General features: G+C 58.5%; 1 protein-coding gene across 9 annotated transcripts in view; it reads right to left on the bottom strand.

Annotated features, from left to right (window-relative positions):
- TNS1 (tensin 1) overlaps positions 1-27,405 on the bottom strand; it is a 267,429-nt gene that overhangs the window by 155,178 nt on the left and 84,846 nt on the right. For 7 of the 9 annotated variants that reach the window (XM_045031936.1, XM_045031937.1, XM_045031938.1 and 4 more), the window contains one exon: positions 259-297. The exons of 1 other annotated variant lie outside the window; for it this stretch is intronic. In XM_045031936.1, the coding sequence (XP_044887871.1) occupies positions 259-297 (39 nt within the window). Of the gene's footprint in view, positions 1-258; positions 298-2,278; positions 2,354-27,405 lie in introns of those variants that run through there. One more of the 9 variants, XM_045031945.1, reaches the window with a different exon arrangement.

Below are 27,405 nucleotides of genomic sequence, written 5' to 3'. Positions count from 1 at the left end.
TTCTGCTCCTTCCCTCACAGCATCCCACTGCCCCTGCCACAGGGAAGGACCACAGCAGGCCCATGTTGGACAGAGAGGGAAACTGAGGCACCGCTGGCTCTGTGGCAGAGCCAAGAATGCGGCTCCCCTGGTTCCCAGCCCCATGCTCTGCTCCCTCCCCAGGTGCCAATGCTGGCACGCTGTTCTTTTTTGCAGCGGCAGGAGCCGCCGTGAAGCCGCGGCCAGAGTGCCCAGGAGAGGAGGGGCCGGCTCACTTACCAGCTCAGAGGTAACGGGAGGCGCACACGGGGTAGCCGCCTGCGAAGCAAACACAAAAAGACCCAGCGTTAGAATGTCCCAAGTCCCTCGGCGCGGCAAAGCAGAGACCGGGCTCTCGGCCATCTTACATACGGCGCGACCTGGGCTGGGGGGCCTGCCCATGGAGACCCCCCCCCCATGTCTGAGCCCCGCGGCTGTGGTCAGCTCTGGCGAACGGTTGCACTCCTGCACGCGGACCGGGGAAGGGCTGAACTGTGCAGAGACGCTGCAGAGGGAAGGGGGCGATGGACCAGTCTACAACCCACTGGCGATGGCTACCGGCCTTTCCATTCTGCGCAACACTCGACCACTTCACAAGAGGGAGACCTGCCCATGGACCCGACTGCCTCAAACACGCCAGGGCCCGGGCTCCATCCTCCCCGATCCTTGGCCCACTCACAGGCTATGTGAGGGAGATCTGAGCCGCTATATTAACTGCCGGCGGTAATCTGAGCGTACTTGGCTGGCTACTGCTTTTCACACAGGCTCCTACACACCCAGAAATCAGAGCGTGTGGCTGGTGGTATGTGGCAATCAGCCCCCTCCAGAGGTCACTTCTCTAATCATGGCAGAGCTTTGAGACGTCAGCATGGGACTTGCACACACATCTGCAAAAACCCCATGATCATTTCCTGGATTAGCTTAACCCACGCACCCAGCCCATCGCTGATCGGTTGCAGTAATCCATCGGGGCCTCTGATGCCAAGAACGGGAGTGTTCCATGTGGTTCCATCCGCTCTGGTGGTGACCTACCCCAACACCAGAGGCGGCAGGGAACACACCAATGAGCCTGATCAATGGAGCTGTGTTATACCAAGGGAAGGAGAAATTCCTCCTGACCCCGGCTGGTGATCGGCCCTGCAGCATGAGAGTGGCTCCCCTTGAAACACTATTTCAGCTCACACAGCAAAGTTACAGAATCTGGAGTCCAGCCTCAGCTTTTGCCTCAATGACCACCCCCCACAACCCCCAATTCCCACCGGTAGTGAACTACCCCGACTGAAGTGTAAAGGATTTCCTTTTCTCTGCCTGAACCCTGCATCCCTTTGTTTTCAACGCAAGTCCCCTTCTCACATCATGGGCCGAGGTGGGGGATCTGACGGTTTCCTGGCACGTTCCAGGCTGAAGGGCAGACAGTAGGTGACTTGTCTGACAGGGAGAGGAATCGATCTGCCTCTTAAGGAGGAGAGCGATTAGATTTTCACAACTACTTTGGAAATTAGGTGGGTTTCCTTGTTTCTAGGTGGTAGGATCCTGAAGGAGTCCCGGGCTAGGACTGGGAACGCCGGCACTTGCCTCTAGCATGGAGAAGGCGACCGCATGGCAGGTTAGTCCCATTACAGTGGGAGTCACCAGGTGGCAGCATTACACCATTGGCAAAATGCTTGTGCAGCTGTTCGGTTTGTGATGCGGTTTCTGGTTGTGGGAGCTGTTGCAAATGGCAGGGGAGCCTGAATCGCCCTAGCCGGAGTCAGTTCTTGGGGCAGCATTGCTCCCTGGGCAGTCGAGTTGGGCTGGGCGAAGCGTGAACTCTGAGTGCGTGCCACGGATTTCTCCTCCAGCGAGAAACCATCTTGCTAGGCCCTGGCATCTGCTACTGCTGGGCACGGGGGGGAGGGGGGAGTATGTTATAGAACATTCCTGCTCTGCAGCCCCTCCCCCGCGCCCCGCACCAGCTGTGCGACGGTTGTTAGCTAACGTGGCATGAGCCTCCACGGATAGGCGGGATCCCCAGGCACACTCAGCAGGCGCGTTTCACCTGCTTGCCCCCGTCACATGCAGGACGCACAGACCCCTCTGCTGAGCCCAGCAGCCCCTCCCTTGCGAAGACCAACCGTCCCTTGCAACGTCTTTTGTCCACGCTGCCCCCACTCTGCACAGCCCCCAGTGCAAGCAGCCGGCCTCTGGCTTTCCTCATAGCCGGAGCCTCGCGCGCACAAAGCACCTTGCCAGGCCTCCCGTGACACGGCTAGTCACTCACGTTGGTGCGAGTGAATAGCTGTCGCGCTCATCGAAAGATGCTCATGCTGGCTCTGGTCCCTGTTGGAGGGGAAATGAAGGAAAAATCCAGGCTGGCTATCCCGGGTGGCAGCTGTGGCAGAGAAAAAAGGTCTTGCACCAAAGGTCTTGCACTCATGAGCTTTGCACTATCCCCTGCCCCCGTGTTAGAAAGCGGGAGCAGCCTCTGCAGAGGGACGACTCGGGCACCACAGCTCCCCTTTGCGCAGCATGGATTCCCACGCTCGCCTGTTACGTCCAGGCTGTCGCCTACCTGGCCTGGCTTCGGGCTAGCCGCTGCCTCAGTTTCCCCTCACTCAGGCTGGCTGAGTCTCTTCCCGGGCACAGTTTTATTCTTCAAAGATTGAACTTGGGCAAAAACACCAAACACAGAAAGCAGCTGCTCTGCTCACAGCTCCTAGAGGCTGTCCCCACATGCGTCCCTCAGTGCCGGAAGGTGCTTGTAAGACCCTTGCAGCTGCTCCCCCCCAAAAAACATGATGTGCCCCCCTCCCACTGCTCCTCTCCCTCCCACCTGCTGCTCCCAGAAACCCAACAGCTGCAGCGACCTCACGCAGAAGAAAGGAAATGCTCCGTGATTGGAGCCGCGCCGGAAAGCTGATCTCCTACATTGGTAGCTCGTCACAGTAGCCACTGGCTGCTGCCACGTGTCGGGGGCATTAACCTTTGGTCACGGTCAGCACTGCCAGGTCCCTCCCTGTGCCTCACAGCCGTCTTCCCTCCAAGCACCCTCCGCTCCCCGAGCATCAGAGTCCGCCCCGGCAGCCCACACGCTCGTGCAAGAGCATCCGACTGCGCAGCACCTGCAACGCCCTACGTGTCACTTCTCCGCCTCCTTAAATCAGCCCTTTGCCAGCGCCGTGAGAAGCAGCTTCAGTGAAAGATGCTGAAAAAATGATTCGTGGTGCACGGTTACTGTCTTAGCCGGCGAGCTGCTGGGGTAGTGCCCAGCCAGCGACAGCCGGGGGGAGCCCGCCGGGGCTGGCTCAGTGCTCAGATACCCCGGGGACAGGCACTGATGGATGGACGGGCCGCCCGCTGCAGGGTTTATCTAGTGGCTGAAGCCATGACAAGACAAACCCCAACAGAAGCAAGAGAGAGGCTGAGGATCACGGTCTGAGCCTGGGAATGGGACGCCTCATTTTGGTTGCTGGTTCCGATGCTTAGGCTCTCTCTAAGCTCAGGCGTGTCCCTTACCCGCCCCGTGACTCAGTTTCCTCATCTGCTGAATGGGTATAAAGCTGCTGGGCCAAGGATTACTGTTTGGATAGGCTGAAGCAGTGCTCTATATTAAGACCGGGGGAGTATTTAGGGGTAATCCTCCTGAGAGCTCATTTACTGAATTAACTAATGAGTTAATTACTAGAGCTCTTTGAAACTGTGCCTCCTTGATGGAGACTGCCCTTCAGCCTGAGGGGCTGGGGCCGTGTGCTCAGAGAGCAGGTCATCAGTTCTATCCCTCGTGCCGCAGGCAAGCGGCTGCAGTAGCTGATGACAGCGCCGTCTGCTCTTATGGATGCTGCGGTCCTGTGTGAATAGAGGCCTCGGCTGCTATCAAAAGGCCGTCCTACCACAGTGGCCCCCTCTAATGGCTGGGCTGCAGAGGGTAACAACCTACCACTGCTACTTGCCAACCGTGTAGCTCCTTTAGCTCAGATGACAGGGCCTGTGCTCGGAGTCCTGAAGGGCCCGGGGTCATTATGTAAAGTTGGGCTAAGCAGCATGTACGGAACATTTGAAGTGGAGCAAAAGACCACAGACGCCAGACGACCCAGCCAAGCTATTGTTCCACTAATTACCAGAGGCAAATTACTGCTAATTAACCTCGGTCTTTGTTTGCTCCGTATTCAAGGACCACATTCTGGTCCCCGGCTCAGGTCCGGATTTGCCAAAGGACTCAGGATCTGGATATCGAATGGCTCTGGAAGGGGTTGAAACCTGGGCTCCTGCCGAGCAGGGCAGAGTGGCCCAGTCGTCATCCTGATTGCGACAACAGCTGGGCCTCACGCCGCTCCCGTACCAGCCCTTTTCTCCGCTAGAGGCAGGATGAGCTTTACCCACGGCAGTCAAGCAGGGTCAAGGGCAGCGAAAGGCCAGTTCTGCCGGCTCACTTTCGCACCGCCCCAGCCCCCCACCACACGCCAAGCTCCTCTCCGCTCCGCCCAGCATGTCCTGCCACTCGCACAGTCACTCCAGCCCCGAATTTCCTGGAAGGAGCTTGTGGCTCAAAACTATTTGTTGAGACTGATACGGCCCTGAGACACCCGTGCCAGGGAAGCCACAGCTACTTCCCAGCAAGAGCAGCTAAGGCCCGAGCCCCTGCATGTTCCCCCAGGCCACGACGGACGGACACAGGGAAGCGACTGGAGTTTCTAGGCACCCATCATTCCAGAGTTTCTCAGGCCCTGTGCTGAGATTCTTGGGATGGACAAACATTTCTGAGGGGTCTTCCCAGCACCCCAAAACAAATCCCGCGTCGCAAAGCCTTGGACTCGGAGCCAGCTCTGAATTCCACGACTGGCCCACATCTCTATAACCAGCCAAACCAAGCCTGGTAACGCCGGAGAGCGGTCAGAAAAAAGCTACGGGAAAGATTCCAGGTCTGGAAAAGCCGGCTTGCAGCGAGAGACTGAAGGAACGGGGTCCTTTTAACTCATCCAAGCCCCCCACAAGGCGAACAGACTTCTGGGAGCAGAGGCTGGACACCGTGCAATGCCTGGAAGCTGCAGCTAGAGAAATTCAGGCTACAAATAAGGCCCCAGGTTTTAACGGTGAGGGTAATTAACCACTGGAACAATGGATCTAAAGACGGGGTCCGTCCTCCATTACTTGAGCTCTTTAGGACATCTTAACATTGGGTCTATCTCAACTACAAGTGTCGGGCTTGCTGCAGGAATCACTGGGGGGTTCTCTGACCTGGATGATGCAGGAGATCAGACTGGGTGATCTCATCGGTCCCGTCCAGACTCAAAATCTGTGAAGACCCCCAACACGAACACCCCCGGGCATTGGGGGTGAGGCTGAGACATAGTTCTGGGTCCTAATCTTAAAGCCAGTTTCACACAATGATGCTTTGCCCTCTACTATCACCTGCCATCCAAGGATCTCAAAGCACTGCACAACCAACCGGAAAGTCAGACTGACATGCGCCTGTGCAGTCAGGATCATTAGAAAGTTTGCGGACGATACCAAGCTGGGAGGGGTTGCAAGTGCTTTGGAGGATAGGATTAAAATTCAAAACGATCTGGACAAACTGGAGAAATGGGCTGAAGGAAATAGGATGAAATTCAATCAGGACAAATGCAAAGTGCTCCACTTAGGAAGGAACAATCAGTTGCACACATACAAAATGGGCACTGACTGCCTAGGAAGGAGAACTGCAGATCACAAGCTAAATATGAGTCAACAGTGTCACACTGTTGCAAAAAAAGTGAACATCCTGTATCAACAGGAATGTTGTAAACAAGACACAAGCGGTGATTCTTCTGCTCTACGCCACGCTGATTAGGCCTCAACTGGACTATTGTGTCCAGTTCTGGGCACCACATTTCAGGAAAGATGTGGAGAAATTGGTGAAAGTCCAGAGAAGAGCAAGAAAAACGATTGACGGTCTAGAAAACATGACCCGTGAGGGAAGATTGCAAGAACTGGGGTTTGTTTAGTCTGGAGAAGAGAAGACCGAGAGGGGACATGGTAACAGTTATCAAGTACATAAAAGGTTGTTACAAGCAGGGGCGACAGGTTTGTGTAATTTTTGGTGGTGCCCAGAACAGGTCCAAGTCCCGCCCTCCCCCACACACACCTGCCTAAGGGTCTGGGAGGGAGGTTGGCTGCTGGGGGTGGGGTCTGGGCTGGGGAGAGCCAAGAACACCAGCCATAGTAGAGTTAGGGCGAGACGTCAGGAGCGGGGCAGGGAACCGGGAACTGGAACCAGGAGCACAGGCCAGGGATCAGCCTTGTGGCACAAACAGCCTCCAGGTGTTTTGTCTAGTGCAGCTGGGCCAATCAGGGAACGTGGTCGGCTCCGTCAGGTGGGACCTCTATGGACAGGACATCCAGTGCTGCTTGCACCCGGAGAGCTCACAGGCTGCTGTTCCCTGCTTTGCAGAGGTGGCGGCATGGATACGGGCAGCCACCCTGGGATCCCATCCCCCAGGAGTCACCCAGGTCGCAGCCGTGGGGCTTCTCATGCCCAGCGAGTCCGTAGCAGAGCTGGGAATGAACAGACTTCTCTCAGCTCCCAGGCCTGGGCTTGGACCCTTAGCTCACGGCTCCTGTCACTTGCTAAAAGCTGGGCATTCCCACTGACAGGGGCATCACAACATCTGGAGAAGACCCCAACATTCGGCTGCCTGCACTGGAGGTTCTCTGAGTTCTCCAGACAGGATCTGTTCTGCCCTGGCACTTCTGCTCCCAGTCTCAACTTGGAAAGACAAAAATGACTGAGAAGAATCCAACCATTTCACACCTCCCAAAGCAAACCAGTGTGGGCTGACTTTCAGTGGAGGTTCAGGCCAAATCTCTTTCCACCTGGACAATGACGCTCCCTATTCCCGAGGAGGCTTCCTTCAGGTCTGCTCCCACCACAGGCCTCTGTCTTTCCTGGCAACTCGGGGACATTGTCCAGAAACTGCTGCTCTGCGGGGAGCCACCCGTGGTGATTCCCACCGGTCTGCCCGGGGCCGGTGAGCCAGGCTGTCCTCGGACCACCCATGGACCCACCCACCCAAAGAGTCACTTGGCTGGAGACCAGGAAGGAACAGCAACAAATTGAGGGCTAGTTCTTGGTTACACTGGTGGGAATCTGGAGTCCCTCCCCTCCTTTCCACGGAGCACTGGATTTATAGACTTCAAAGCCAGAAGGGACCGTTATGAGCATCGAGTCCGATCTCCAGCACGTGGCAGGCCAAGGAACCTCATCCAGCGCCTCTGTTATCAAGCCCTGTCATTTCCGGTTCAGCTGGGGCAGACGAGAGCCAGTTTGATTTAAAAAGATTTCAGGTGGAGGAGGCTCTACCACATCCCTAGGCAAGTTCTTCAGTGGTTAATGACTCTCATCGTTAAATGCTTTATTTCTTGTTCCAGCTCCAGCTTCCAGCCACAGATGTCACCGCTCCTTCTTCTCCTAGATGGAAGAGCCACCTACTCTCAGAAACCTTCTCCTACAAAGGAGCATGAGCACGTCACCTCTTAACCTTCTCCTTCTCACGCTAAACCCAGCTCCTCAAGTCTCTCCCTACCAGGCCTGTTCTTCAGCGCTCCAATGCTGCCAACAAAAGTAAACTGTTCCCCTGCTTATACCGCCAAGGAGCACATTTCCCCCACCCAGGATCTGTCTCCACTTGGAGCGACTCCCAAACAATCACTCAGGTGCTCTCATTCTGGAAGAGGAGAGTCCACATGGGGCTTATACCTAGATAATTACATCAGAAGAGCTACTGCGGTAAATGTCCAGGTGCAGACAAGCCCGTGAACATGGGCTGCCCAGAACGCCTGCCTGGTCTGATCTGTTCCAGGAGTTGCTACATCCTCAGGTTCTCACTCGCTTCTCCACAGAACCCTGCGCCACCTGCCCACGTCCCAGGGACCGGTGTGTGACTAGCAGGTAGCCTCCGCCACGTTTCCAGAGCCCTCCCCGCGCCAGGCAGGGCCTGGCCCCTTTGGTGGAAAGCTCATCAGAGGGCGACAAGCCCTGACTAGGGCGTTTCGTCCCCTTAGAGATGCTCCCTGCAGTTTGCTGACAGGGCTGTGGGGGGCAGAGGGCGGGAATCTTGCCCTTCATCTGTGCTCACCGCATGGCTCTGCAGAGGCCTTCGAGCTGGTCAGTTCCAGAGCTGGATGCGCTCGTTACCAGTAATCAGCTAATGGCACTGAAAAGGAACCGCTGTTTCTCCTCCCCAGCCGCCCGCCACAAGCAGGGTTATTTGCTTGTCCAACCCCCGTCCATCTCGTTGTTCACGCTGTGCCAGGCAGGCTGCTAATCACTGGCTCTTCCTTCTCCTGCGAACCCCCAGGCCCCCTCTCCTGGGCTGCGCCCCAGCAGCCGTGTTTGTGTTCCCGGCTCTGTTTTGGTCTGGGTCGGGGTTTCGATTTGAATGGAGAAATGCTACCATAAAAGGCCCCGTTCTCCTGCCCTCCGGGGCTGGCGCCGATCCACAGAGCGCTTGGAATGTTCGGCTTGGACCTGCTCACGAGCCGAGTTTTGGCGGTGGGAGGAGGGCTGTTTACACAGTGTCTCTAGGCATTTGCATGAGAAAAAAAAAATGAAGTGCCAGCATTTCGGGAGCTCCCGCTTGGGCCCTGATTGAGACCCTACTGGAGAGCGTAGATCCTGCGGGTGAGGCCTGTCACCGAGCGTGAGGCCAGCGGATCAGTCTCCCCTCCTGTATATCACAGGCCTCTCAGCTTCACGCTGGTCCTGAGCTCTGTATTGTGTTCCTGCAAGCTCGGCTGGACCAAAGCATTTCAGTCCTCAGGGGACAGGCAGCGAACAGGGGAGCTCACGTGCGACCAGTGCCCGAGGCCCCGCTGACGGCAGGGAGGGGAAGCCAGGCTGATCCTGGCAGGCGACCCACACCCCATGCTGCAGAGAAAGGCGGAAGCACCCAGCAGTGACCCTGCCAATGTGACCTGGGGGGAAATTCCTTCCCCCACCCAAAACTGGCTATCTGGCACGGGAGCCTAGGAACAGGGGATCTCCGTCCCACCTCAGCGCACAGGTTCACCCCGCCCAGCTGTGGCCAGAGGAAGGCGGAAAACCCCCCACCCTGGGATACAAGCAAGACAAGTTACACCGCCGGGTGCAACCCACGCGCCAGCTGACGGGGAAATGGGATGCACGGGGAGCTGAGGTCCAGTGTCCTGGGGCTGGGAGAAGTCGCTTCACTTTAGGCCGTAATCACTCCGTGAATTGCATGGGGAGGCATGTGTGGTGAGGGGCAGAGCTCAGGGCTGGACTGAGGGACATCTGCAGAGCTGGCGGGGAGGGGAAGGGGGACAGGGGAATCCAGGGGTGGGCTAGCAGGGGGCTGCAGGGTGGGATGGAGGAGTATCAGCGGAGCTGGGGGTGGGGCTGGGCTAGCAGGGGGCTGCGGGGTGGGACGGAGGAGTATCAGCGGAGCTGGGGGTGGGGCTGGGCTAGCAGGGGGCTGCGGGGATGGACGGAGGAGTATCAGCAGAGCTGGGGGTGGGGCTGGGCTAGCAGGGGGCTGCGGGGTGGGACGGAGGAGTATCAGCAGAGCTGGAGGCGGGGCTGGGCTAGCAGGGGGCTGCGGGGCGGGACGGAGGAGTATCAGCAGAGCTGGAGGCGGGGCTGGGCTAGCAGGGGGCTGCGGGGTGGGACGGAGGAGTATCAGCAGAGCTGGAGGCGGGGCTGGGCTAGCAGGGGGCTGCGGGGCGGGACGGAGGAGTATCAGCGGAGCTGGGGGGTGGGGCTGGGCTAGCAGGGGGCTGCGGGGCGGGATGGAGGAGTATCAGCAGAGCTGGGGGGGGGGGCTGGGCTAGCAGGGGGCTGCGGGGTGGGACGGAGGAGTATCAGCGGAGCTGGGGGCGGGGCTGGGCTAGCAGGGGGCTGCGGGGTGGGACGGAGGAGTATCAGCGGAGCTGGGGGCGGGGCTGGGCTAGCAGGGGGCTGCGGGGTGGGACGGAGGAGTATCAGCAGAGCTGGGGGCGGGGCTGGGCTAGCAGGGGCTGTGGGGCGGGATGGAGGGGTATCAGCGGAGCTGGGGAGCAGGGCTGGGCTAGCAGGGGGCTGCGGGGTGGGACGGAGGAGTATCAGCAGAGCTGGGGGGCGGGGCTGGGCTAGCAGGGGGCTGCGGGGTGGGACGGAGGAGTATCAGCAGAGCTGGGGGTGGGGCTGGGCTAGCAGGGGGCTGCTGGTAGGCACGGAGGAGTATCAGCAGAGCGGGGGGTGGGGCTGGGCTAGCAGGGGCTGCGGGGGGGGGTGGAGGAGTATCAGCGGAGCCGGGGGTGGGGCTGGGCTAGCAGGGGCTGCGGGGTGGGATGGAGGAGTATCAGCAGAGCCGGGGGTGGGGCTGGGCTAGCAGGGGGCTGCGGGGCGGGATGGAGGAGTATCAGCAGAGCTGGGGGTGGGGCTGGGCTAGCAGGGGGCTGCGGGGTGGGACGGAGGAGTATCAGCAGAGCTGGGGGTGGGGCGGGGCTAGCAGGGGGCTGCGGGGTGGGATGGAGGAGTATCAGCAGAGCTGGGGGTGGGGCTGGGCTAGCAGGGGGCTGCGGGGTGGGATGGAGGAGTATCAGCAGAGCTGGGGGTGGGGCGGGGCTAGCAGGGGGCTGCGGGGTGGGACGGAGGAGTATCAGCAGAGCTGGGGGTGGGGCTGGGCTAGCAGGGGGCTGTGGGGCGGGACGGAGGAGTATCAGCAGAGCTGGGGGTGGGGCTGGGCTAGCAGGGGGCTGCGGGGTGGGACGGAGGAGTATCAGCAGAGCTGGGGGCGGGGCTGGGCTAGCAGGGGGCTGCGGGGTGGGACGGAGGAGTATCAGCAGAGCTGGGGGTGGGGCTGCCATTCAGGATTGAGGGTCAGGATTGAGGTTCCCCTTCTGTGCAATGCTATTGCCCTGTGTAGGGCACCCCAGGGTTCAGGCCTCACACGACAGCACCGGCCCAGGATGGGGCCTCGGGATTTCATTCACCCCCCTCCAGCTACACGGTGGCCCCGTTCCCCACACACGCTCAAGCCAGCCTGGCTGGGGATTCCGCTTAACCCTGGGCTTGAACCCATTCTCCCAAAGCATCTGCCAGGGCAGCCCCCATCCCCTGGCTGCTCAGGCCAGGCCTCTGCGGGAGACCCCTTGTGGTGATGCTGGACAGCGCGGGCTGGGAACCGGCACATCAGACAAAATCCCCTTTATAGTCCACACAGCCCCGGCCTGTCTCTTTTCTCCCGCGAAACACGCTAAAGGCACCACTGGCCAGTGACTGGGAGAAACATCCCCACTGTGAGCTCTCAATGCTTGTATTCGCTCTTTGCACACACAGGTGAAAGGCGCACGGAAGCAAGAGGGAACAGAGGCCCAATGGGGGAGGTGGAAAGGAGCCAGCCCCTGCCTGCCCCTGCAGGGTATTCCTGGGTGCCCCGCCAGGCCAGTGCGTGAAGATCTTCTCCAGCAACACAGCTCGCACGGGGACGCGAAAGCTGGTGTCTAGAAGAGGAGAGGGTGGGGTGACATCCTGGCCCCAGGATAGTCAATGGCAAAAGTCCCATTAACTTCGATGGGGCCAGCATTTCACCCCGGATCTTCTGCCTGGAGCTCCATCCACCCGTTCTGTGAGGGACGTAGAAGTCCCCTTAGATGACTTTAAAAGCTCACTCACCCACCACAACGCACCTTTCAAGCTCCATGGGTCTGACATGTGCCCATCACATGTGCTGCACCCCATCCAGTGCACCACATGCCCCAGTAACAGCGACGGGGGTGAAACCAGACAATCACCGCACTCTCGAACAAACTCACACAGATCATAGAACCATAGACTATCAGGGTTGGAAGGGACCTCAGGAGGGGTCTAGTCCAACCCTCTGCTCAAAATAGGACCAATCCCCAACTAAATCATCCCAGCCAGGGCTTCATCAAGCCGGGCCTTAAAAACCTCTAAGGAAGGAGATTCCATCACCTCCCTAGGGAACCCATTCCAGTGCTTCACCACCCTCCTCGTGAAACAGTTTTTCACCTAGACCTCCCCCACTGCAACTTGAGACCATTGCTCCTTGTTCTGTCATCTGCCACCACTGAGAACAGCCGAGCTCCATCCTCTTTGGAACCCCCTTTCAGGTAGTTGAAAGCAGCTATCAAATCCCCCCTCATTCTTCTCTTCTCTTCTGCAGACTAAATAACCCCAGTTCCCTCAGCCTCTCCTCATAAGATAAATGACCCAAACATCCTCCAGCCTGCGGGCAAAGACTTTTCACAAAGCGATGATCTAGAACTGACCTCTCCATCCTCAAAGGAAACCTGCCTGGGAGCTTCAGTTCATAACTCTAGACACTAAAATCCCTGGACTGAGCAGAGACACTGGATTTGTGGCTCATTACAACACTCGGTTACCCACTAGCCCCCCTTTTCTGTCTCACGACTGCAGGGGTGTTAATGGGCCGCTGTATCTGAAATGGTCCCTTACACTATCACTAGCTACTTCTGCCAAGCAATCTGTTCCACCTGGCGTTGTGCCGGGAGAACCTGTCCCTATCTCATCGCAGAAGCTGGTCCAATAACAGAGATCACCTCCCACACCTTCACCGCCCCCCACACACAACACCCTCAGAAATCCGGTGCTGCATGACCACCAGGGATGGCAATAAGGTCCCTGCAAACCGTTCAAGGGTCATGCACCGGCAAGTCCAGCACTGCCTGGGGAGGTGGATACACCTCCAACCTGACCCCCCCCCGACCCGGAGCTTGGCAGGCAATGCCCATGATAGCTCTAGGGAAGCCGGACTGCTCCAGCTCACGCCCTGCATTTGCCCCCTCGAGCTGTCTGCGGGGCGGGTTCGTTCTCCGCCTGCCTGCATGGCCCTCCCAGCAGAGGCAGCGCTCTCAAAACAACAGCCCCAGCAGGCTCCGTTTAAGAAGCCCCCCTTGGGGGTGAGCAGCGCCCGGTGCCAGCCCGCGATGCATCCCCTGGTGCCATGGCACAGCTACGTAGGGGGCTGCCTGCCCCTTCTACCCAAGGCCCCGCCCCTTCTGGGGGCCAGAGCCGGCCCCAACCCAGCCCCATACCGGAAAGTCCCCATTTCTACTTTCACCCCTGTGCGGGGGGGATGCAGAAATTGGGGGCAGCAGTGCGGGAATGAGGGAGAAGCGAGCACTGTAATCTCCTGCCCTGTCCGGCTCAGTGGAGATGCTCCGGCCTGCGCCTCGCACGCCAAGCGTCACGGAGTCCCCGGGCGATGCTCTGGAGTCTGGAACTGCTCCCTACAAAGCCAGGCAGGACTCTGGTGAAGTCTCTCTGTGAGCAGCCTGTCTCCAGGGCAAGCAGCTCACACGGCTTCACTTCCTGGGTCTCTCCTTGGAGCATTCAGCATCCTCTGCCCCTCCGTGCGCTTCCCACAGCGAGTCCACCCAGGCGGGGTCCTGGGGGGGCCACAGGGTCCTGCCCCCCCACTGCGCAGTCAGACGTGACTCTCAGCCAGCCAGTAACACAGAGGTTTAGTAGATGACAGGAACATGGTCTAAAACAGAGCTTGTGGGTACAGAGAACGGGACCCCTCAGCCGGGTCCATTCTGGGGGGGGCAGTGAGCCAGACACCCCGTCTGCCCTCACTCCCCGTCCCCAGCCAGCTCCAAACTGAAACCCCCTCCAGCCCCTCCTCTTCTGGGCTTTGTTCCTTTCCCGGGCCAGGAGGTCACCTGATTTCTTTGTTCTCCCCCACCTTTAGCTATCCTCTTGCAGGGGGGAAGGGCCCCGGCCATTAGTTGCCAGGAGACAGAGTGTCGGCCCTTTATGTGCATTGGCCCTTTGCTCTGCAACAATCACACCCCCTTATCCCATCAGCTAGAGACTTAAGAAATGCACAGGGGAAACTGAGGCACCCACAGTATTCAGAGGAAACATTAAGAAGATTCCCACTTCATCATACCAAGACACTGGCTATGGCACATGCCGTTGCTGCCCCGGGTGACCCCTGTCACAGACCCTCCAGCAGGGGGCACCCCGGTGCCAGGGCCAGATCCTCAGCTGGTGTCAAGCCACCTGATTTGAGAGCTACACCCATTTACACCAGCTGAGGATCTGGCCCCAGGTTCCTGTGGTCCAGTGTCCCTGTCTCCTGCCCACAGCGGAGGAGACTATTGGTCCATCTAGTTGCTATATCCCGCCTCCAGCCGTGGCCAACACCAACTGCATCAGGGTAGGGGCAAGATCCCCCCCAAGTGGACAATTACAGAATGACCCATCTCCCGTCCTAGCCGATCACGCCTCCAACGCCGCGGGTTTCAGAGGAAGGCTGGGAAATGCCCACAAGGCACGGCGCCACCGTCCCGACGGGTAAGACATTCCTCCCCGGAAGGCGCTCCCTGTCTGCCTGGACCGACGCGGGTCCCGGCAACCTCCTCAAAGCCCTGCCGCTGCATCTGACTCTCAACCCCCCCCCATACCTCCCAGCACGGCTCCCCCACAACAGGGACAGGACGGCACCTCTCTTTGGTCTGGTTTTGCACAGCACCAAGCGCTCCAGGATGGAAGCCATGCACACTACTCCAGCCCAGTACACTGACTAACAGTAATTCAGCCGGGCCTGGGGAGCCAAAGTTAGCTGCCAAATAAGCAAGTGCGGCGGGGCTGTCCTGTGGTCCTCCAGGTGAAATGGCCACAGACCAGCCGTCAGCAAACCCAGCGGGGCAGATGCATTCTGTGCAGAGGGTCATGCCTCCTCTTGATCTGCCAGGAGCAAGCATGCGATGGGCAAAGGGAGCGTAGAGGAGTCTTTAGCCAGACAGCGAGGGTGAAAATACAGCTGAACGGACAGGAGCACCACAGAAGAGGCCTTCACCCTACAGTGGGGCAGGGGGAAACGGATGGAGCCGGGGACCATTCTGCACAGCGCTAACGGGTGCGTTTATCGCATCTCACAATATTTGTTGTTCCCCTTAAAGCCTCAGCTCCCGGAGACACGTGACCGGAGGAGAATCGTGGATCTCACTTTCAAAGAAAGAGCAAGTTTCTAGGCCTCCTGGTTATAGAGAAAAGCTGGAAAACATGACGTAAAAGCTCATAAACCAGAACGGAAAGGAAAAGCCCCCAAAATGTCGGTTTTATATATAAAAATCTCATGATGTTTAGGTCTATCTCCTGATTTCGGGGCCCTTGGGGCAGAAAGGCAGAGTTGGCGAGATCAGAGACCCGGAGCCCGGGCATTAGGGTGACCAGATGCCCCGATTTTATAGGGACAGTCCTGATTTTGGGGTCTTTTTCTTATATAGGCTCCTATTAACCCCCCCCCCCACCCCCTGTCCCGATTTCTCATATTTGCTGTCTGGTCGCCCTACTGGGCATGTACATGAGAGACAGAGCCACTAGCTAAACCTGAGGGTTTCATCCCCCCGCTCCAGTCCTTGTGGCCAAGCCGATCCACACTTGCTACATAAATACCCAGCAGACTCATCCGCCCATCTCTGGCCGCTCCTGCCTCCGCTGCCTCCAGGGGTTAAGACACTATGCGGGAGCGAGACGTAACATTGATTCCCTCTCTTGTTATTCAGACGCGGGCGCGCCGCCCCTCATCGCCCCGAATCACGGCCTGCCTTTGATCAAGGCGGCCGGGTGGCTGAATCGGTAGAGATGCACCGGCCAGCTCCAAAGAGCCGCGGCTGTCTCGGCGATCACGTTGGGCAGCACACTCCTTTAATGCCAGCACGGGTTGCAGGCCCCCACCTCACGCCTCGCTCCCGGGATCAGGCTGTCAAGGGTCTGTTCATTTCGAGTACCGCGCACGGGCCGTCGCAGACCCGAGCTCCTGCGTTCGGTCGGCACCCGGCCCGGTGCAACGCGGGATAGCCGGACACCAACAAAGTGCTGCTCCCGCCCCCCAATTCATCACCATTCCTCTAGTTCCCCCGCAAAGAGCATGTTTTCCTTCCTTAGAGGTGTTTAAGGCCCAGCTTGACAGAGCCCTGGCTGGGATGATTTAGTTGGGGATTGGTCCTGCTTTGAGCAGGGGGTTGGACTAGAACCTCCTGAGGTCCCTTCCAACCCTGATCTATGATTCTCTATTAGCCAGCAGGCCTGAAACACAAGCAGGGAACACCGACCGGGGCCGTTTGCTGTCTTTCTGGGGCCCCCGTCCCGCGAGCGGCTTGGAAAGTCTCTGCAATGCACAGCTCGGGGGGGGGGGGGGGGGCTCCCCGTCAGCTGGAGCCGAGGCAGTTCTGGGGCTGTCAGGTGACCAGTCCCCTCGCCACTCCTGGTGCTGGGCCTGCAGGAGGACGTTAGAGCCCCTGCTTCTTGCAGGAGGGGGTAGTTCTAGGCCTGGGTCCTTGTCCCCTCACTGCCAGGGGGCTGAGCCCTCAGGCTGGGGGCTGCAACGAGAAGACGTCAGACTGATAACAGCTCACCCGAGGCGAGCAGGGCAAGTCTGTGGAGGGGAGACTCCCAAGAGCAGGGCACTGCAGGGAGCGGGGCTGGTCATAGAGTGTGGCAGGCTTTAACCTGTGGTCCCAGTTTTCCATCTCGGCACTAGGGGGCGCTGTGCTGCAGGCAGTTGGGGGCTCAGTAGGGAGCGCTCTTCCCTCACAGCCAGGGCTGACCCCAGTGCCCCCGTCTGGCACTAGGGGGCGCTGTGCTGGAGGGGACAGGGTGGGGGCTCAGTAGGGGGCGCTCTCCCCTCACAGCCACGGCTGACCCCAGTGCCCTGGTCTGGTACCAGGGGGCGCTGCGCTGTGCTGCAGGGAGTCGGGGGCTCAGTAGGGGGCACTCGCCCCTCACAGCCAGGGCTGACCCCAGTGCCCCAGCATGGCACTAGGGGGCGCTGTGCTGCAGGGAGTCGGGGGCTCAGTAGGGGGCGCTCTCCCCTCACAGCCAGAGCTGACTCCAATGCCCCAGCATGGCACTAGGGGGCGCTGTGCTGCAGGGAGTCGGGGGCTCAGTAGGGGGCACTCTCCCCTCACAGCCAGGGCTGACCCCAGTGCCCCGGTCTGGTACCAGGGGGTGCTGTGCCACACACAGTGGCATGGGGGAGGCGCTCAGTCAAGACAGGCAGTGACTGTGAGATGATGCCACTGCCAGGCAGTAACTCAATGGGACCCAGTTCTCCCCACCCCAAGCCAGTCAGCAACCGTCACCCCGGGCCGGCCCAAGACCCCACGCATCCCTGGCAAAAGCCACGGCCCGGCCTTGGTGTGGCGCAATGTCAGTCGCTCCAGCTCTGACCAGCAGCACCCGGCCTTTCTGCAGCACCTTATAAAGCACGAGACAGACGCTCCCCCTGGAGACAGAGCCGAGCTGACAGAAAGCAGGCCCCAAAGGGCTCCCACCGAGCCACGCCGCAACGCCCGCTGCCGGGCGAGGTGCCACGCGGGCCGCGTTCGGCACGGCTCACTCCTCTGGGAAGCGCTGCTATTTCTCCTCCCCCGGCCCGTCAGCCCTGACCCCCGGCCCCTCCTCATGCCATTCCTGGAAAGCCACCCCTGCTCCCAGCCCGGCTCCGCTCTTGTTTTCCACACTCTGCCGTTCCCTTATATAGAATTTTTTTTCCTGGTCCTGAGGCAAAGGGACAAGGTGGAGGGGAAAAAAACAATGCAAGGAAAACCCATTGTTCCTGGGGACTGGCGCTTCCCGAGCAGTGTCCATCACCTGGCTGGCTGAATCCGCCTGACGAGATGGCTGGGAATGCTGGGGAGGAAACGCGCACGCGGCTGGGACTGCAGCTTCCTCGCCTGGAGGCTGGGAAGGGGATCCGCCGATGGAGAGGCTGCTGCTGGGTGAGACGCAGTGTCCTGCTCTTCAAAGGACCTTCTCCTGGGGGCAACGCTCCCGTTCTCCTCAACAGAGCCACTCACCCTGGAGCGAACAGCTTTTATCTGTGGGTCCTGCCTGCCTCTTTGTCTGTCCGTGACTTAGCGACTGGCCATGGGCAGCGGGTATCAGAGCCGTCAGAAGGAAATTTTGCGCCCGAGGCAAGGGGCGGCTCCAGGCTCTTCGGCGGCGGGTCCTTCCTTCCGACAGGGACTCAGGAACCCGCCGCTGAATTAGCGGCAGCAGCAGAGCTGCGCCTCTCCGCTTTCCGCGCCCGAGGCAAGTGCCTCCCTCGCCTCGCCCTTGTTACAGCACTGGCGGGTATCACAGGCCAAGGGAGGCTAAGTCTCCCCAAACAGCCAGGCAGGGCCCCGCTCACGCTCTGCCCCGAGGCTCCGCCCTCGCTCAGCCTCTCCCCCAAAGCTGGGGCTAAGGCGGGCTGGGACTCGGGGCGGCTGGGACGGACAGGCCGGTGGCCGAGGACTGGGGTGGACTGGCCGGGGTGGACAGGCCGGTGGCCCAGGACTCAGGGTGGCTAGGGTGGACAGGCCGGGGCGGCTAGGACAGCGGCCCAGGACTCGGGGCGGCTGGGACGGACAGGCCGGTGGCCCTGGACTGGGGTGGACAGGCTGGTGGCCCAGGACTTGGGGCGGCAGGGACGGACTGGCTGCGGTGGGCAGGCTAGTGGCCGAGGACTCGGGGCGGCTGGGGCTGGTGGGCAGGCCAGTGGTACCAGTTTCAAAACCTCTTTTCCAAAATGGGACACTTGGCAAAACCGACCTCTCCCCACAAAAAGGTTCAGTTTCGACAAATTGGCATTTTCCAATGAAAAACATTCGCTCACTAAATTCCCAACTGGCCCTACCCAGTCTAACCTGGACAGCCGACAGCCAGTGGCTGGCCACGAGCGAGCCGGCTCTCCGAGGGGTGTGGACAAGGGGACGCGTTCCTTCCACTGAAGCAGAAGTCCTGTGAGACTTCACAGAGGAGTTTGGAGGAGAGGCTGGAATGAGCAAAGGGAAATTATTTGATAAACCAGGCGGAAGAGGCTGTTGCAGGAACCTTCGTTAAGGCGACAGCGCTAATTGGGATCCTAGTCCCTTTCCAGAAGAAAGCGAGTACAGGCGGCCTATGTAACAACATGAGCTCGTGTTTCCAGAATGTCTTTCACCCCATGCTGGACAAACTGCGGGCAATATATAGGCCTGGCTTCAGCCACACATGAAATGCAGCTGCCTCTGGGGTGGAGCGCACTACTGCAGTGGTGGAGAGGCTGTTTCTTTTTACCCCTCTGCACTGGGTGCCAGAGAACTGGGTCCCATGCACCTGGCTTGCACTGGGGCGGGGAGGTTGCCCTGACATCCACAGACCTTCCCTTGCCCTGCAGGATTTGGAAAGGTGTTGCCAGAGAGACTGGAATGTGAGATCTGCCCCCCTCTCCTCCTCCCGGGAGCCGCTCCCTTTGCTGCCAATCAGCTACCTTTGATCAGCCTCCCTCCAATTTCAAGGCAGGCTAATTGAAAACACAGAAGCTTTTCTCCCTCACTGCTCCTGTGTTTACATTCCTCAAAATCTCCTCCAAATATCAGCACAGCCCCTCACGTTCTGCCCTGCGCAGGAATGCGGAGAGCTCCCCAGAAGGGCCAGGGAGGCATTGTACATTGCAGGAGCCAGACATCAGCCAACCCAGCCCAGCAGTCTCTGGGTCCGGCCTGGTCCGGAGTGGTACTCCATTAGCCACGGCATGAAGCAAAGGGGGCAGGCCTCCAAAGGGGCCCTTCTACACTAGCGAAAACCACGGCATCAAGGGGTCGCATTAAACCAGGAAGTCTCCCAAATTCATACTCCAGCCAAACCATGTCTCAAGCCAGGAAGCAGCGTGTTTTCCCAAGCTCTGACACAACCTGGTCATAGGACTCTCCTGTGATACTGTGATTCCCCTGGCATGCTGCTTTCTAGGGTAGACAGCACATGAGGGCTTGCATACAAAGACAATTCTCTTCACATTTAGTTGGGTAGATATAACCCTTAACTAAAATCCCATCCAGCTTCCTTGCATTCCGGTTAGCCAGATAGACGAGTAAACGGGAATCTTCCCATCCCTTCTGCATGATTGGCTCAGCCAGGAAGGCCGGTAAAATGGTCAGAGCATGAGCCTAGTGCTTGGAAGACCCCGATTCAATCCCCTGCCCCTGTGTGATGTTTCTCTGTGCCTCAGTATCCCAGCCCTGCACTGCCTCACAAGGATAAACACATTAAACACTGTGAGACGCTATATTAACGGGGGAGGCATAAATACCTGGAAAGAGGCCATGATCCAGTTTGTGTCTCTTAGAGTTTGGGCTCATGTGTCCGATATAAACAGCACATTGGCGATAAATAAGAGCTCAGCAAACAGGGGAATGTGATGCCTGTAGTGGCTGGGGTTCTCGCGTGGGATGTTAGAGGCCCTGGTTCAATCCCTGCTTATCTTAGCATTGGAAAAGGTTCAGAAAAGAGCAATAAAAATGATGAGGGGTCTGGAACAGCTTCTGTATGAGGAGAGATTAATAAGACTGGGACTTTTCCGCTTGGAAAAGAGGCAACTAAGGGGGGATATGCTAGAGGTCTATAAAATCATGAGTGGTGTGGAGAAAGTAGATAAGGAAGTGTTATTTACTCCTTCTCATAATACAAGAACAAGGGGCCGCCAAATGAAATTAATAGGTAGCAGGTTTAAAACAGTCAGAAGAAAGTATTTTTTCACAACGCACTGTCAACCTGTGGAACTCCTTGCCAGAGGATGTTGTGAAGGTCAATACTATAACGGAGTTCAAAAGGGAGCTAGACAGATTCATGGAGGATAGGTCCATCAATGGCTATTAGCCAGGGTGGGCAGGGATGGTGTCCCCAGCCTCTGTTTGCCAGAAGCTGGGATTGGCTGACAGGGGATGGATCACTAGATGATAACCTGGTCTGTTCATTCCCTCTGGGGCACCTGCCATTGGCCACTGTCGGTAGACAGGATACTGGGCTTGATGGACCCTTGGTCTGACCCAGTCTGGCCGTTTTTATGTCCATATTCACCACCCTTTTGCAGTTGCTTTCCATAAACACTCCAGGGCCCAGATGCTGCTAGTGTGAACTCCTGTGAAAAGACCCTTTTTTAGCTCAAATGCTCACCAGTTCCTGGGGGGGGGGGAAGGTGGCACAGGGAGAAAACCAGAGCTCTAGGGTCTACGGAAAGTACTCTACAATTCTAAACAAATATTAAAAGATCCTTTCTTTAGGTTCTGTGATTGCTTGGGTTTTGAAACAATCCTACCACCGAGTATCAATTCTATAGGACCTTTGTCTACGGGACAGCACATCTGAGGCGCTCAGGTACCTCAGCAACGGACACCTTGAGAACATGCTTGACCACATTGGCAGGTAGCACTGTACTGGTCAGTTACATAATTCAGCCAATCAGGGCACAGAAACAATAGCATGTGATTTACGGCACTGGCCAACCCCGAGTGAATTGCAGACCTTGGCCAGGATGATCTGCCGAGCAAGAATTACTCACAGGGGAAGCTTGCGCATAATTGCAAATGAACCTGAGACACTCGCGATGCAGATGTGGACAAGTCGCAAAGAGCAAGAAGAGCGAAATTCACTGAAATTGTTACAAACTCTTTATTGCCCTGTTCTGCTGATGTCCAGGGGGAGGATCAACCTCCCGGCGTAGGAGGGTTTGCAAACCTACCAACTAGTTTAGGACTCTGCCCAATACGCCAGCCTTACTACCCCTGTCATTTACACCCAGGTTTCTGCAATACATTGAAAACAGTGTTAAAATTACAGGCTTTCACTCCAGGTTATACAGGATTTCCTGGTCCTGTTTGCACACTACAAGGCTTTGAAGAGAAGTTTGTGCTCTGCGCTGTCAGCAGCCAGTCTGCAGAGAGCCAGCCTAGAGCAAGGCTGGGGGAGTTGTGCTGTCTGCCTTATGGAGCAGCCTGCTTTGTCTCTCTCTGTTTTCGGTTCTGGGGTGTTAAGGTTCTGGATCTAAGAAATGAAGTTGGGTTACATTGCAACCTTCCAGCAAGAAGCTTTATGCTTTTATATCCCTTCTTTGTGTGCACTGTGAACGTAAGAGCTTCATTCAAGAGTGCTGTAGATTAAGGATCTGAGCAGCACCAGAGGCAAGGCTGCTAGCAAGCGCATGCACTGGATACATGTTTCTGTGTACCTGGTATACAGCATTTTCCCAGTGTGACATGCCCCCCCCCAGTGGGGGTACAAAGGTGTGGGTATTGAGACATTCAGGGCTTTAACAAGATGGTAGGGGTGCAAGGGAGAGGGGGCAGATGTGGTTTCACTTTCCCGAAGTGGGGCTCAGCTTTCCAAAATGTAGGAACCACATAATTATTGTTATGCTCACATGGAGGAGCCCTGACATGCTGGACACTGCCCAGACACACAGCGAGAGACGGGCCCTGCCCCAGCTGAGATCAGGGCCCCGTCACGCCGGGCGCTGCCCAGACACACAGCGAGGGACAGTCCCAGCCCCAGCTGAGATCAGGGCCCCGTTGTGCCGGGCACTGCCCAGACACACAGCGAGAGACAGGCCCTGCCCCAAAGATCTTACAATCCAAATAAACCAGACAATGGGTGAGAGGGGAAACTGAGGCACACAGAGGGGAGGGGAACTCCCACAGCAAGTCAACAGCAGAGCCAGAAATCGAACCCAGCTCTTGAGTATCAGTTCAGTGCTTCATCCACTTGACCATACAGCCTCCGGGGCCGTCCTAGATACCGGCTCTATCTTTTCATTTGAATTTTTGTCACTCTCCGCCTCTCTGCTTTCTCCCCTCCCTCCCTCATTTTTTCCATTGGGTTTTTCCACCCAACCCCCTCCGATTTTCACAGACCCAACGCGATGACGTCAGAGTCAAATCTTCTTAGCGAGGCGTAAAAGAATGTGCCGGCTCGATCCCCTTTCACGGCTGAACGCGCCTGCTCGCCCGAGTGTCTCTTGAAAGGGAGAGTCTCATTCAGGCCGAAGCGCAAGTCGCCCGAGACTTTCAGACCAGGACTGTCATAACTAGAGGTTTGTACCGCACCTGGCGCAATGGGGCTCTGCGCAGCCTTTAAGGGCTGCCACCTTCTGAGCATTAAGTAGGAGCCACCCAGAAATCTCACCAATTGGACTCTGTCCTGTTTCTAGACCAATGGAATTAAACTGGGGTAACCCCGAACTCAGAAGCCGGGCTCTCTCCCCGACAGAAGTCGGTCTGATAAACGATATCACCTCCCCCACCTCGGCTCTCTGGCGTAACCCCTGGCACCGGACCCTCTGAAATCGGTTTAAATCAGTTTAGCTCAATTGAGGATTAAGGGTTTAAAGCATTTCCCTGCAGGAATGCAGAGCGGCACACACCAGCAGGAGAGCACCTTACACTAAGTAGGGAGAGACCCAGAGGGACCAGGAACCACGGTCCAGGCTGGGGTACGTCGACACCGGCGCAGCGGGAGGTGACTCACCCATGCTAGCTTGGCTGGCGCTAGCACGCTAGAAAGAACAGCGGAGGCGAGGCGGGCCGGGCGGCGGGACGCGCTCGTGGTCCCTGGGCTAGCTGAAGACACGCCCAGGGGCCCGGGCGGGATCGCGCTCAGGTGGCTAGCTTGTGCCAACGCTGCTATTTGTAGCGCGCTGGCTGGATCGAAGCCAGCTCCAGTGTGGCTACGCGAGCACCAGCACATGGGGGCTCTGGACCCCAATAAACAATCAGACGGAAAGTGAAACTAGCCGGCTCAGGGTTGCCATCCCAGCCCCAGGCAATGCCAAGGAGCAGCAAACAGCCTCAGCTGGTGCCCTCCAACTCCTCCAGCCTTAATCATCCCAGGCGCTACCGGGGCTGCAGCAGATATTTATCTCCACATCCTCCCCCCCCCCCTGAGCTGCACCTCAGGAAGGGAGCGCGGCCTCTTCCAGTTCGAGCCAGGGGCTGAAAGCTGGCCCGCAGCCCAGCGCTCCCCGAGGCGGCCTGCATGGCGGAGGATCTCTGACGCATATCCCTTCCTCTTCCACCGGCTCCCAGAAACATTCCTGGCCGTCTGATCCCAGGCCCGGGGCAGGGCCAGGGCTGTGCTCGGGGGCTTGACGCTAACCCAGCGTGTTTCTCGTGGGGCTCGACCGTACCCCGGAGCGAAGGCCAGGGTAGGTGCACCGTCCTCAGCAGACCTGGCAGGCAGTGCCGCTCGGAGAAGCACAGCTCTGCTATCCTGCAGGGACTGGGGGTGGGGGGCAGCGTAGATTGTGATGCTCTGGACGGGGTGCAGCAAACCCCACGACCAGCCAGCTGGTGCAAAGAGGGGCGGAGCCATGGTTCTCCCTAGTCTCCGCCTGTTTGCTCCTAGGGTGGGGCAGGTCACCTGGCTGCCACCCATCCCTCCCCAGAGCATCCAGAGCAGCATCCCTGATGGCCCTCAAGCTGCGAGCGGGCGATTGCTTCATCGTCCTATTCCCCTCCACGGCCACATCAGCATAGGCCTGGTGCAGCCCATGCACGGGAGATTCCTCTTCTGCTCCCTCCAGCACCCTCCGGCATCTGTGGGGCACGGGGAACGGGCTCCCCCCAGGAAATACCCCAGCCTCCAGCCACGGCGCAGCGTTGCCGGCTCTGGTGACTGGACCGCAAGCCAAGCAGCTGGAAGCCTGACGCTGCAGAGAAATCTCAGCGTCTGTGCTGCACGGGGGAGAGGAGAGTTTAAAAGGGCGAGGGGAGCGCAGAGCCCCGCGTCTATTGCGGGTTAGAAAACCCCATGGCTTTTAAGCCGGTCTCATGATTTGGAGGGCTGGGGCGAAAGGGGTTCTGATGCATGGGGCTCGCCACCGCACACCCTGCCTCCAGAGCTCCACACGGCGCACTCCCCTGCGGAGCTCCACAGAGGAGGAACAGAAAGCTGGTTATTGTCGGCTCCCAGCTCTCAGCGATGGAAAACGCCCCTGCGACCGGCCGCCCCCTCCCAGCCCTCCAGAGCCTTCCCTGCTCTAGGTTTAATACATAAGTCAAGCCACAGCCCTTCACTAAGGGGGACCGTGCCACAGCTACCCAGGCATCAGCCGACACCTTCCTTTGCTCAGCATTAGTCCATGGCAATTCATTTCACTCCCTCGACACCACCCCACCCCGCCAAAAATAGTTCCTCTGCCAGGCCGGGGGCTGCCCCCCAGGAGTGCCCATAGACAGTTATCAGGTCCCGCTCCCCCTCCGCTGGATTGCTTAGCCCACACAGACGTAAGAACAGCAATTAGTCGCCTGACTTTCTGGAAGATCCACTTTAGCAACACCAGTTTCGGGGCTCAGAACAGGGGTAACTGGATGCAATTCTCTGGCCTGGGCAGACTAGACGATCTAATGGTCCCTTATGACCTTAAACTCTAGGAGCAGGATGCCCTGACATAACTGCAGTCCCACCCACTCCCGTTTATCTGAACCCCTGCAGTCCTGGCCTGGGGATCGCTGCGCTATCATCCGACCCGCCGAATCAGCTGCATCCCTTCCTCGTCCCCCAGCATGAGATGCATGCGACGCATGGCCCCCACAGCACGTCTCACAGGGAAGGGGTGCGGATAACACAGCAGAGACCCCTAGGCCAGGACTGCGAGGAGGAGGAGGAGCCCTCTCCATCATCCGAACACGATCGCGCCCCCCCTGCTATTTGGAGAATGAGGAGCATCCGGTGTTCCCAGGCCGGCCGCCCCAGCGCTGCACAGAAAGCCCATCACGCATTGCGCATGCGGCCTAACGTTACATTGCTGCATTTGAGGGCTAATGTTCTGCAGCTCACGTCGCAAGCTCCTGTCCAACCCTGCGTGTTTGGGTCTCTTTCCGCAGGCCTGCTGTGTCGGCACCGCCTTTCTATTAAACACACCTACCATTGGGGTGCCGCCTGCCTTGACTCTGAGCTGCCATCGCTCCCAGCCTAGGGTGATTATTACGGAGAACGGGTTCCAGAAAGGATTTGACGTTTCTAGGAAGCACCAGAATCTCCCCTGTTCCATTCGCGGGGATTCCAGCGCCGAGGGAGACAGAAACTTTCCCACCAATCACTCACTGCCGGGGCCCGATTTGCAGCACAGCTGAGTGGGCCCGGCTCCTGCATCCTGAAAAGTCTCCTGCATCCTGCTTCCTCCAGGCCGAGCGCGACGATGGTGCATAAAGCCGGGTCTAAGCCTGGCCCCAGGGGAGAGCACGCCCACCTAGGTAGCACCAGGGCCAGCTCCAGTGTTTTTGCCGCCCCAAGCAGAAGAGAAAAAAAAAAGCCGTGATCAGCGGCAGCTCTAACCACCGTCGCTTCATTCTTTGGTGGCAATTCGGCGGCTGGTCCTTCCCTCCGAAAGGGACTGAGGGACCCGCCGCTGAATTGCCGCCGAAGAGCCGGACGTGCCACCCCTCTCCGTTGGCCTCTCCAAGCACCTGCTTGCTGTGCTGGTGCCTGGAGCTGGCCCTGGGTTGCACTAGCCGGCGAGACATCGCGCCCAGTCAGCTGGGGGTCTCCCGACATGGAGAGGACTCAACATGGACTGTAGGGCCACCTGGGATCTTCTCGAGGCTGACCCCCTGTGTTACACTGGGCAGAGAGCTTGGAGATGCAGCCTCCACCTTGGGCACAACATGGTGCTTAGGGGGATGCCCAGAGCCACCGCACCAGGGCGCAGGCAGCAGAGCGGCGGGACGCGGCGGCCCTGGGCCGGAAGGGAGCTGGGGATGCAAAGAGGATCCGAGACAGATCCGGAGACATCAGGGGGTGGCCGCGCCGGTGGGAGGTCTCCCGAAGAAGGAGCTCGCCCGCCCGCCCAAACCAAACCCAGCGCTGCAAGCGGGCTTTGTTCTATTTTTAAACTCAAATCTCCGGGGCTTGCCCCAGGGAGCAGTAAGTAGGAACAGACTCTGCCCCCGCCCCCCCGCTGAAGGTCTCTCCGGAGCCAGACACAGCCAAGAAAGTTAATCACCGAACCGGCAGCCAGGCGCTTCATGCCTGTTCTCAACGAGGCCTCAGAGATCAATGACAATGAAATAATCCGAGGGGCTGGGAGCAGCGGGGTTCAGGCCCGGGGGCCCTGGGGGGGGGGCTTGCTTTGCTGCTGAACATACAAAGCACGCCCAGGTTGAAACGCACGCTGGCGTGGTTCATGCCCAGCTCACTGACCTCGCGGCTAAGTGCCCCGGGCACGGTGCCCAGAGGAGGAGAGAGCCCAGCACGAAAAGGGTTAAACTGAAATGCGCAGCAAGGCCTGCTGATGTTACAGGTGGGAGGGAGCAGCTGCAGATCCCTGAGCATCAGCCGCATGGGCAGCCTGCGACGGGAGAGGCTGCATCTGGGCACCCGCGCCAGGCTGGGCTTTGCAAGGGAAGGGGATTAGGGTCTGGCTTCCTTTGGCAGCGCGAAATAAACAAAAACCCAACCACTGTCAAAGTGGCTGAAAACATCCCCAGATGTTTTCCGCGCTGGCCTCCTCCCCCAGCCCGGCCTGCTTCCCACGAGGGGAAGGTCAAGCGGGGAGGGAGACGCAGACCCACACAGGGGAAGTGGCTCCTCCCTGCTGCTAACCCTGGGACCCGGAAGGACGGAGGGCTGAGAAATCCCAGGAGGAG

This window comes from Mauremys mutica, chromosome 10 (genome assembly GCF_020497125.1).
Source record: "Mauremys mutica isolate MM-2020 ecotype Southern chromosome 10, ASM2049712v1, whole genome shotgun sequence".
Lineage (NCBI taxonomy): Eukaryota > Metazoa > Chordata > Testudines > Geoemydidae > Mauremys > Mauremys mutica.
Note: the sequence above shows the minus strand (reverse complement) of the source record. Positions and strands in the feature narration are given on the sequence as shown.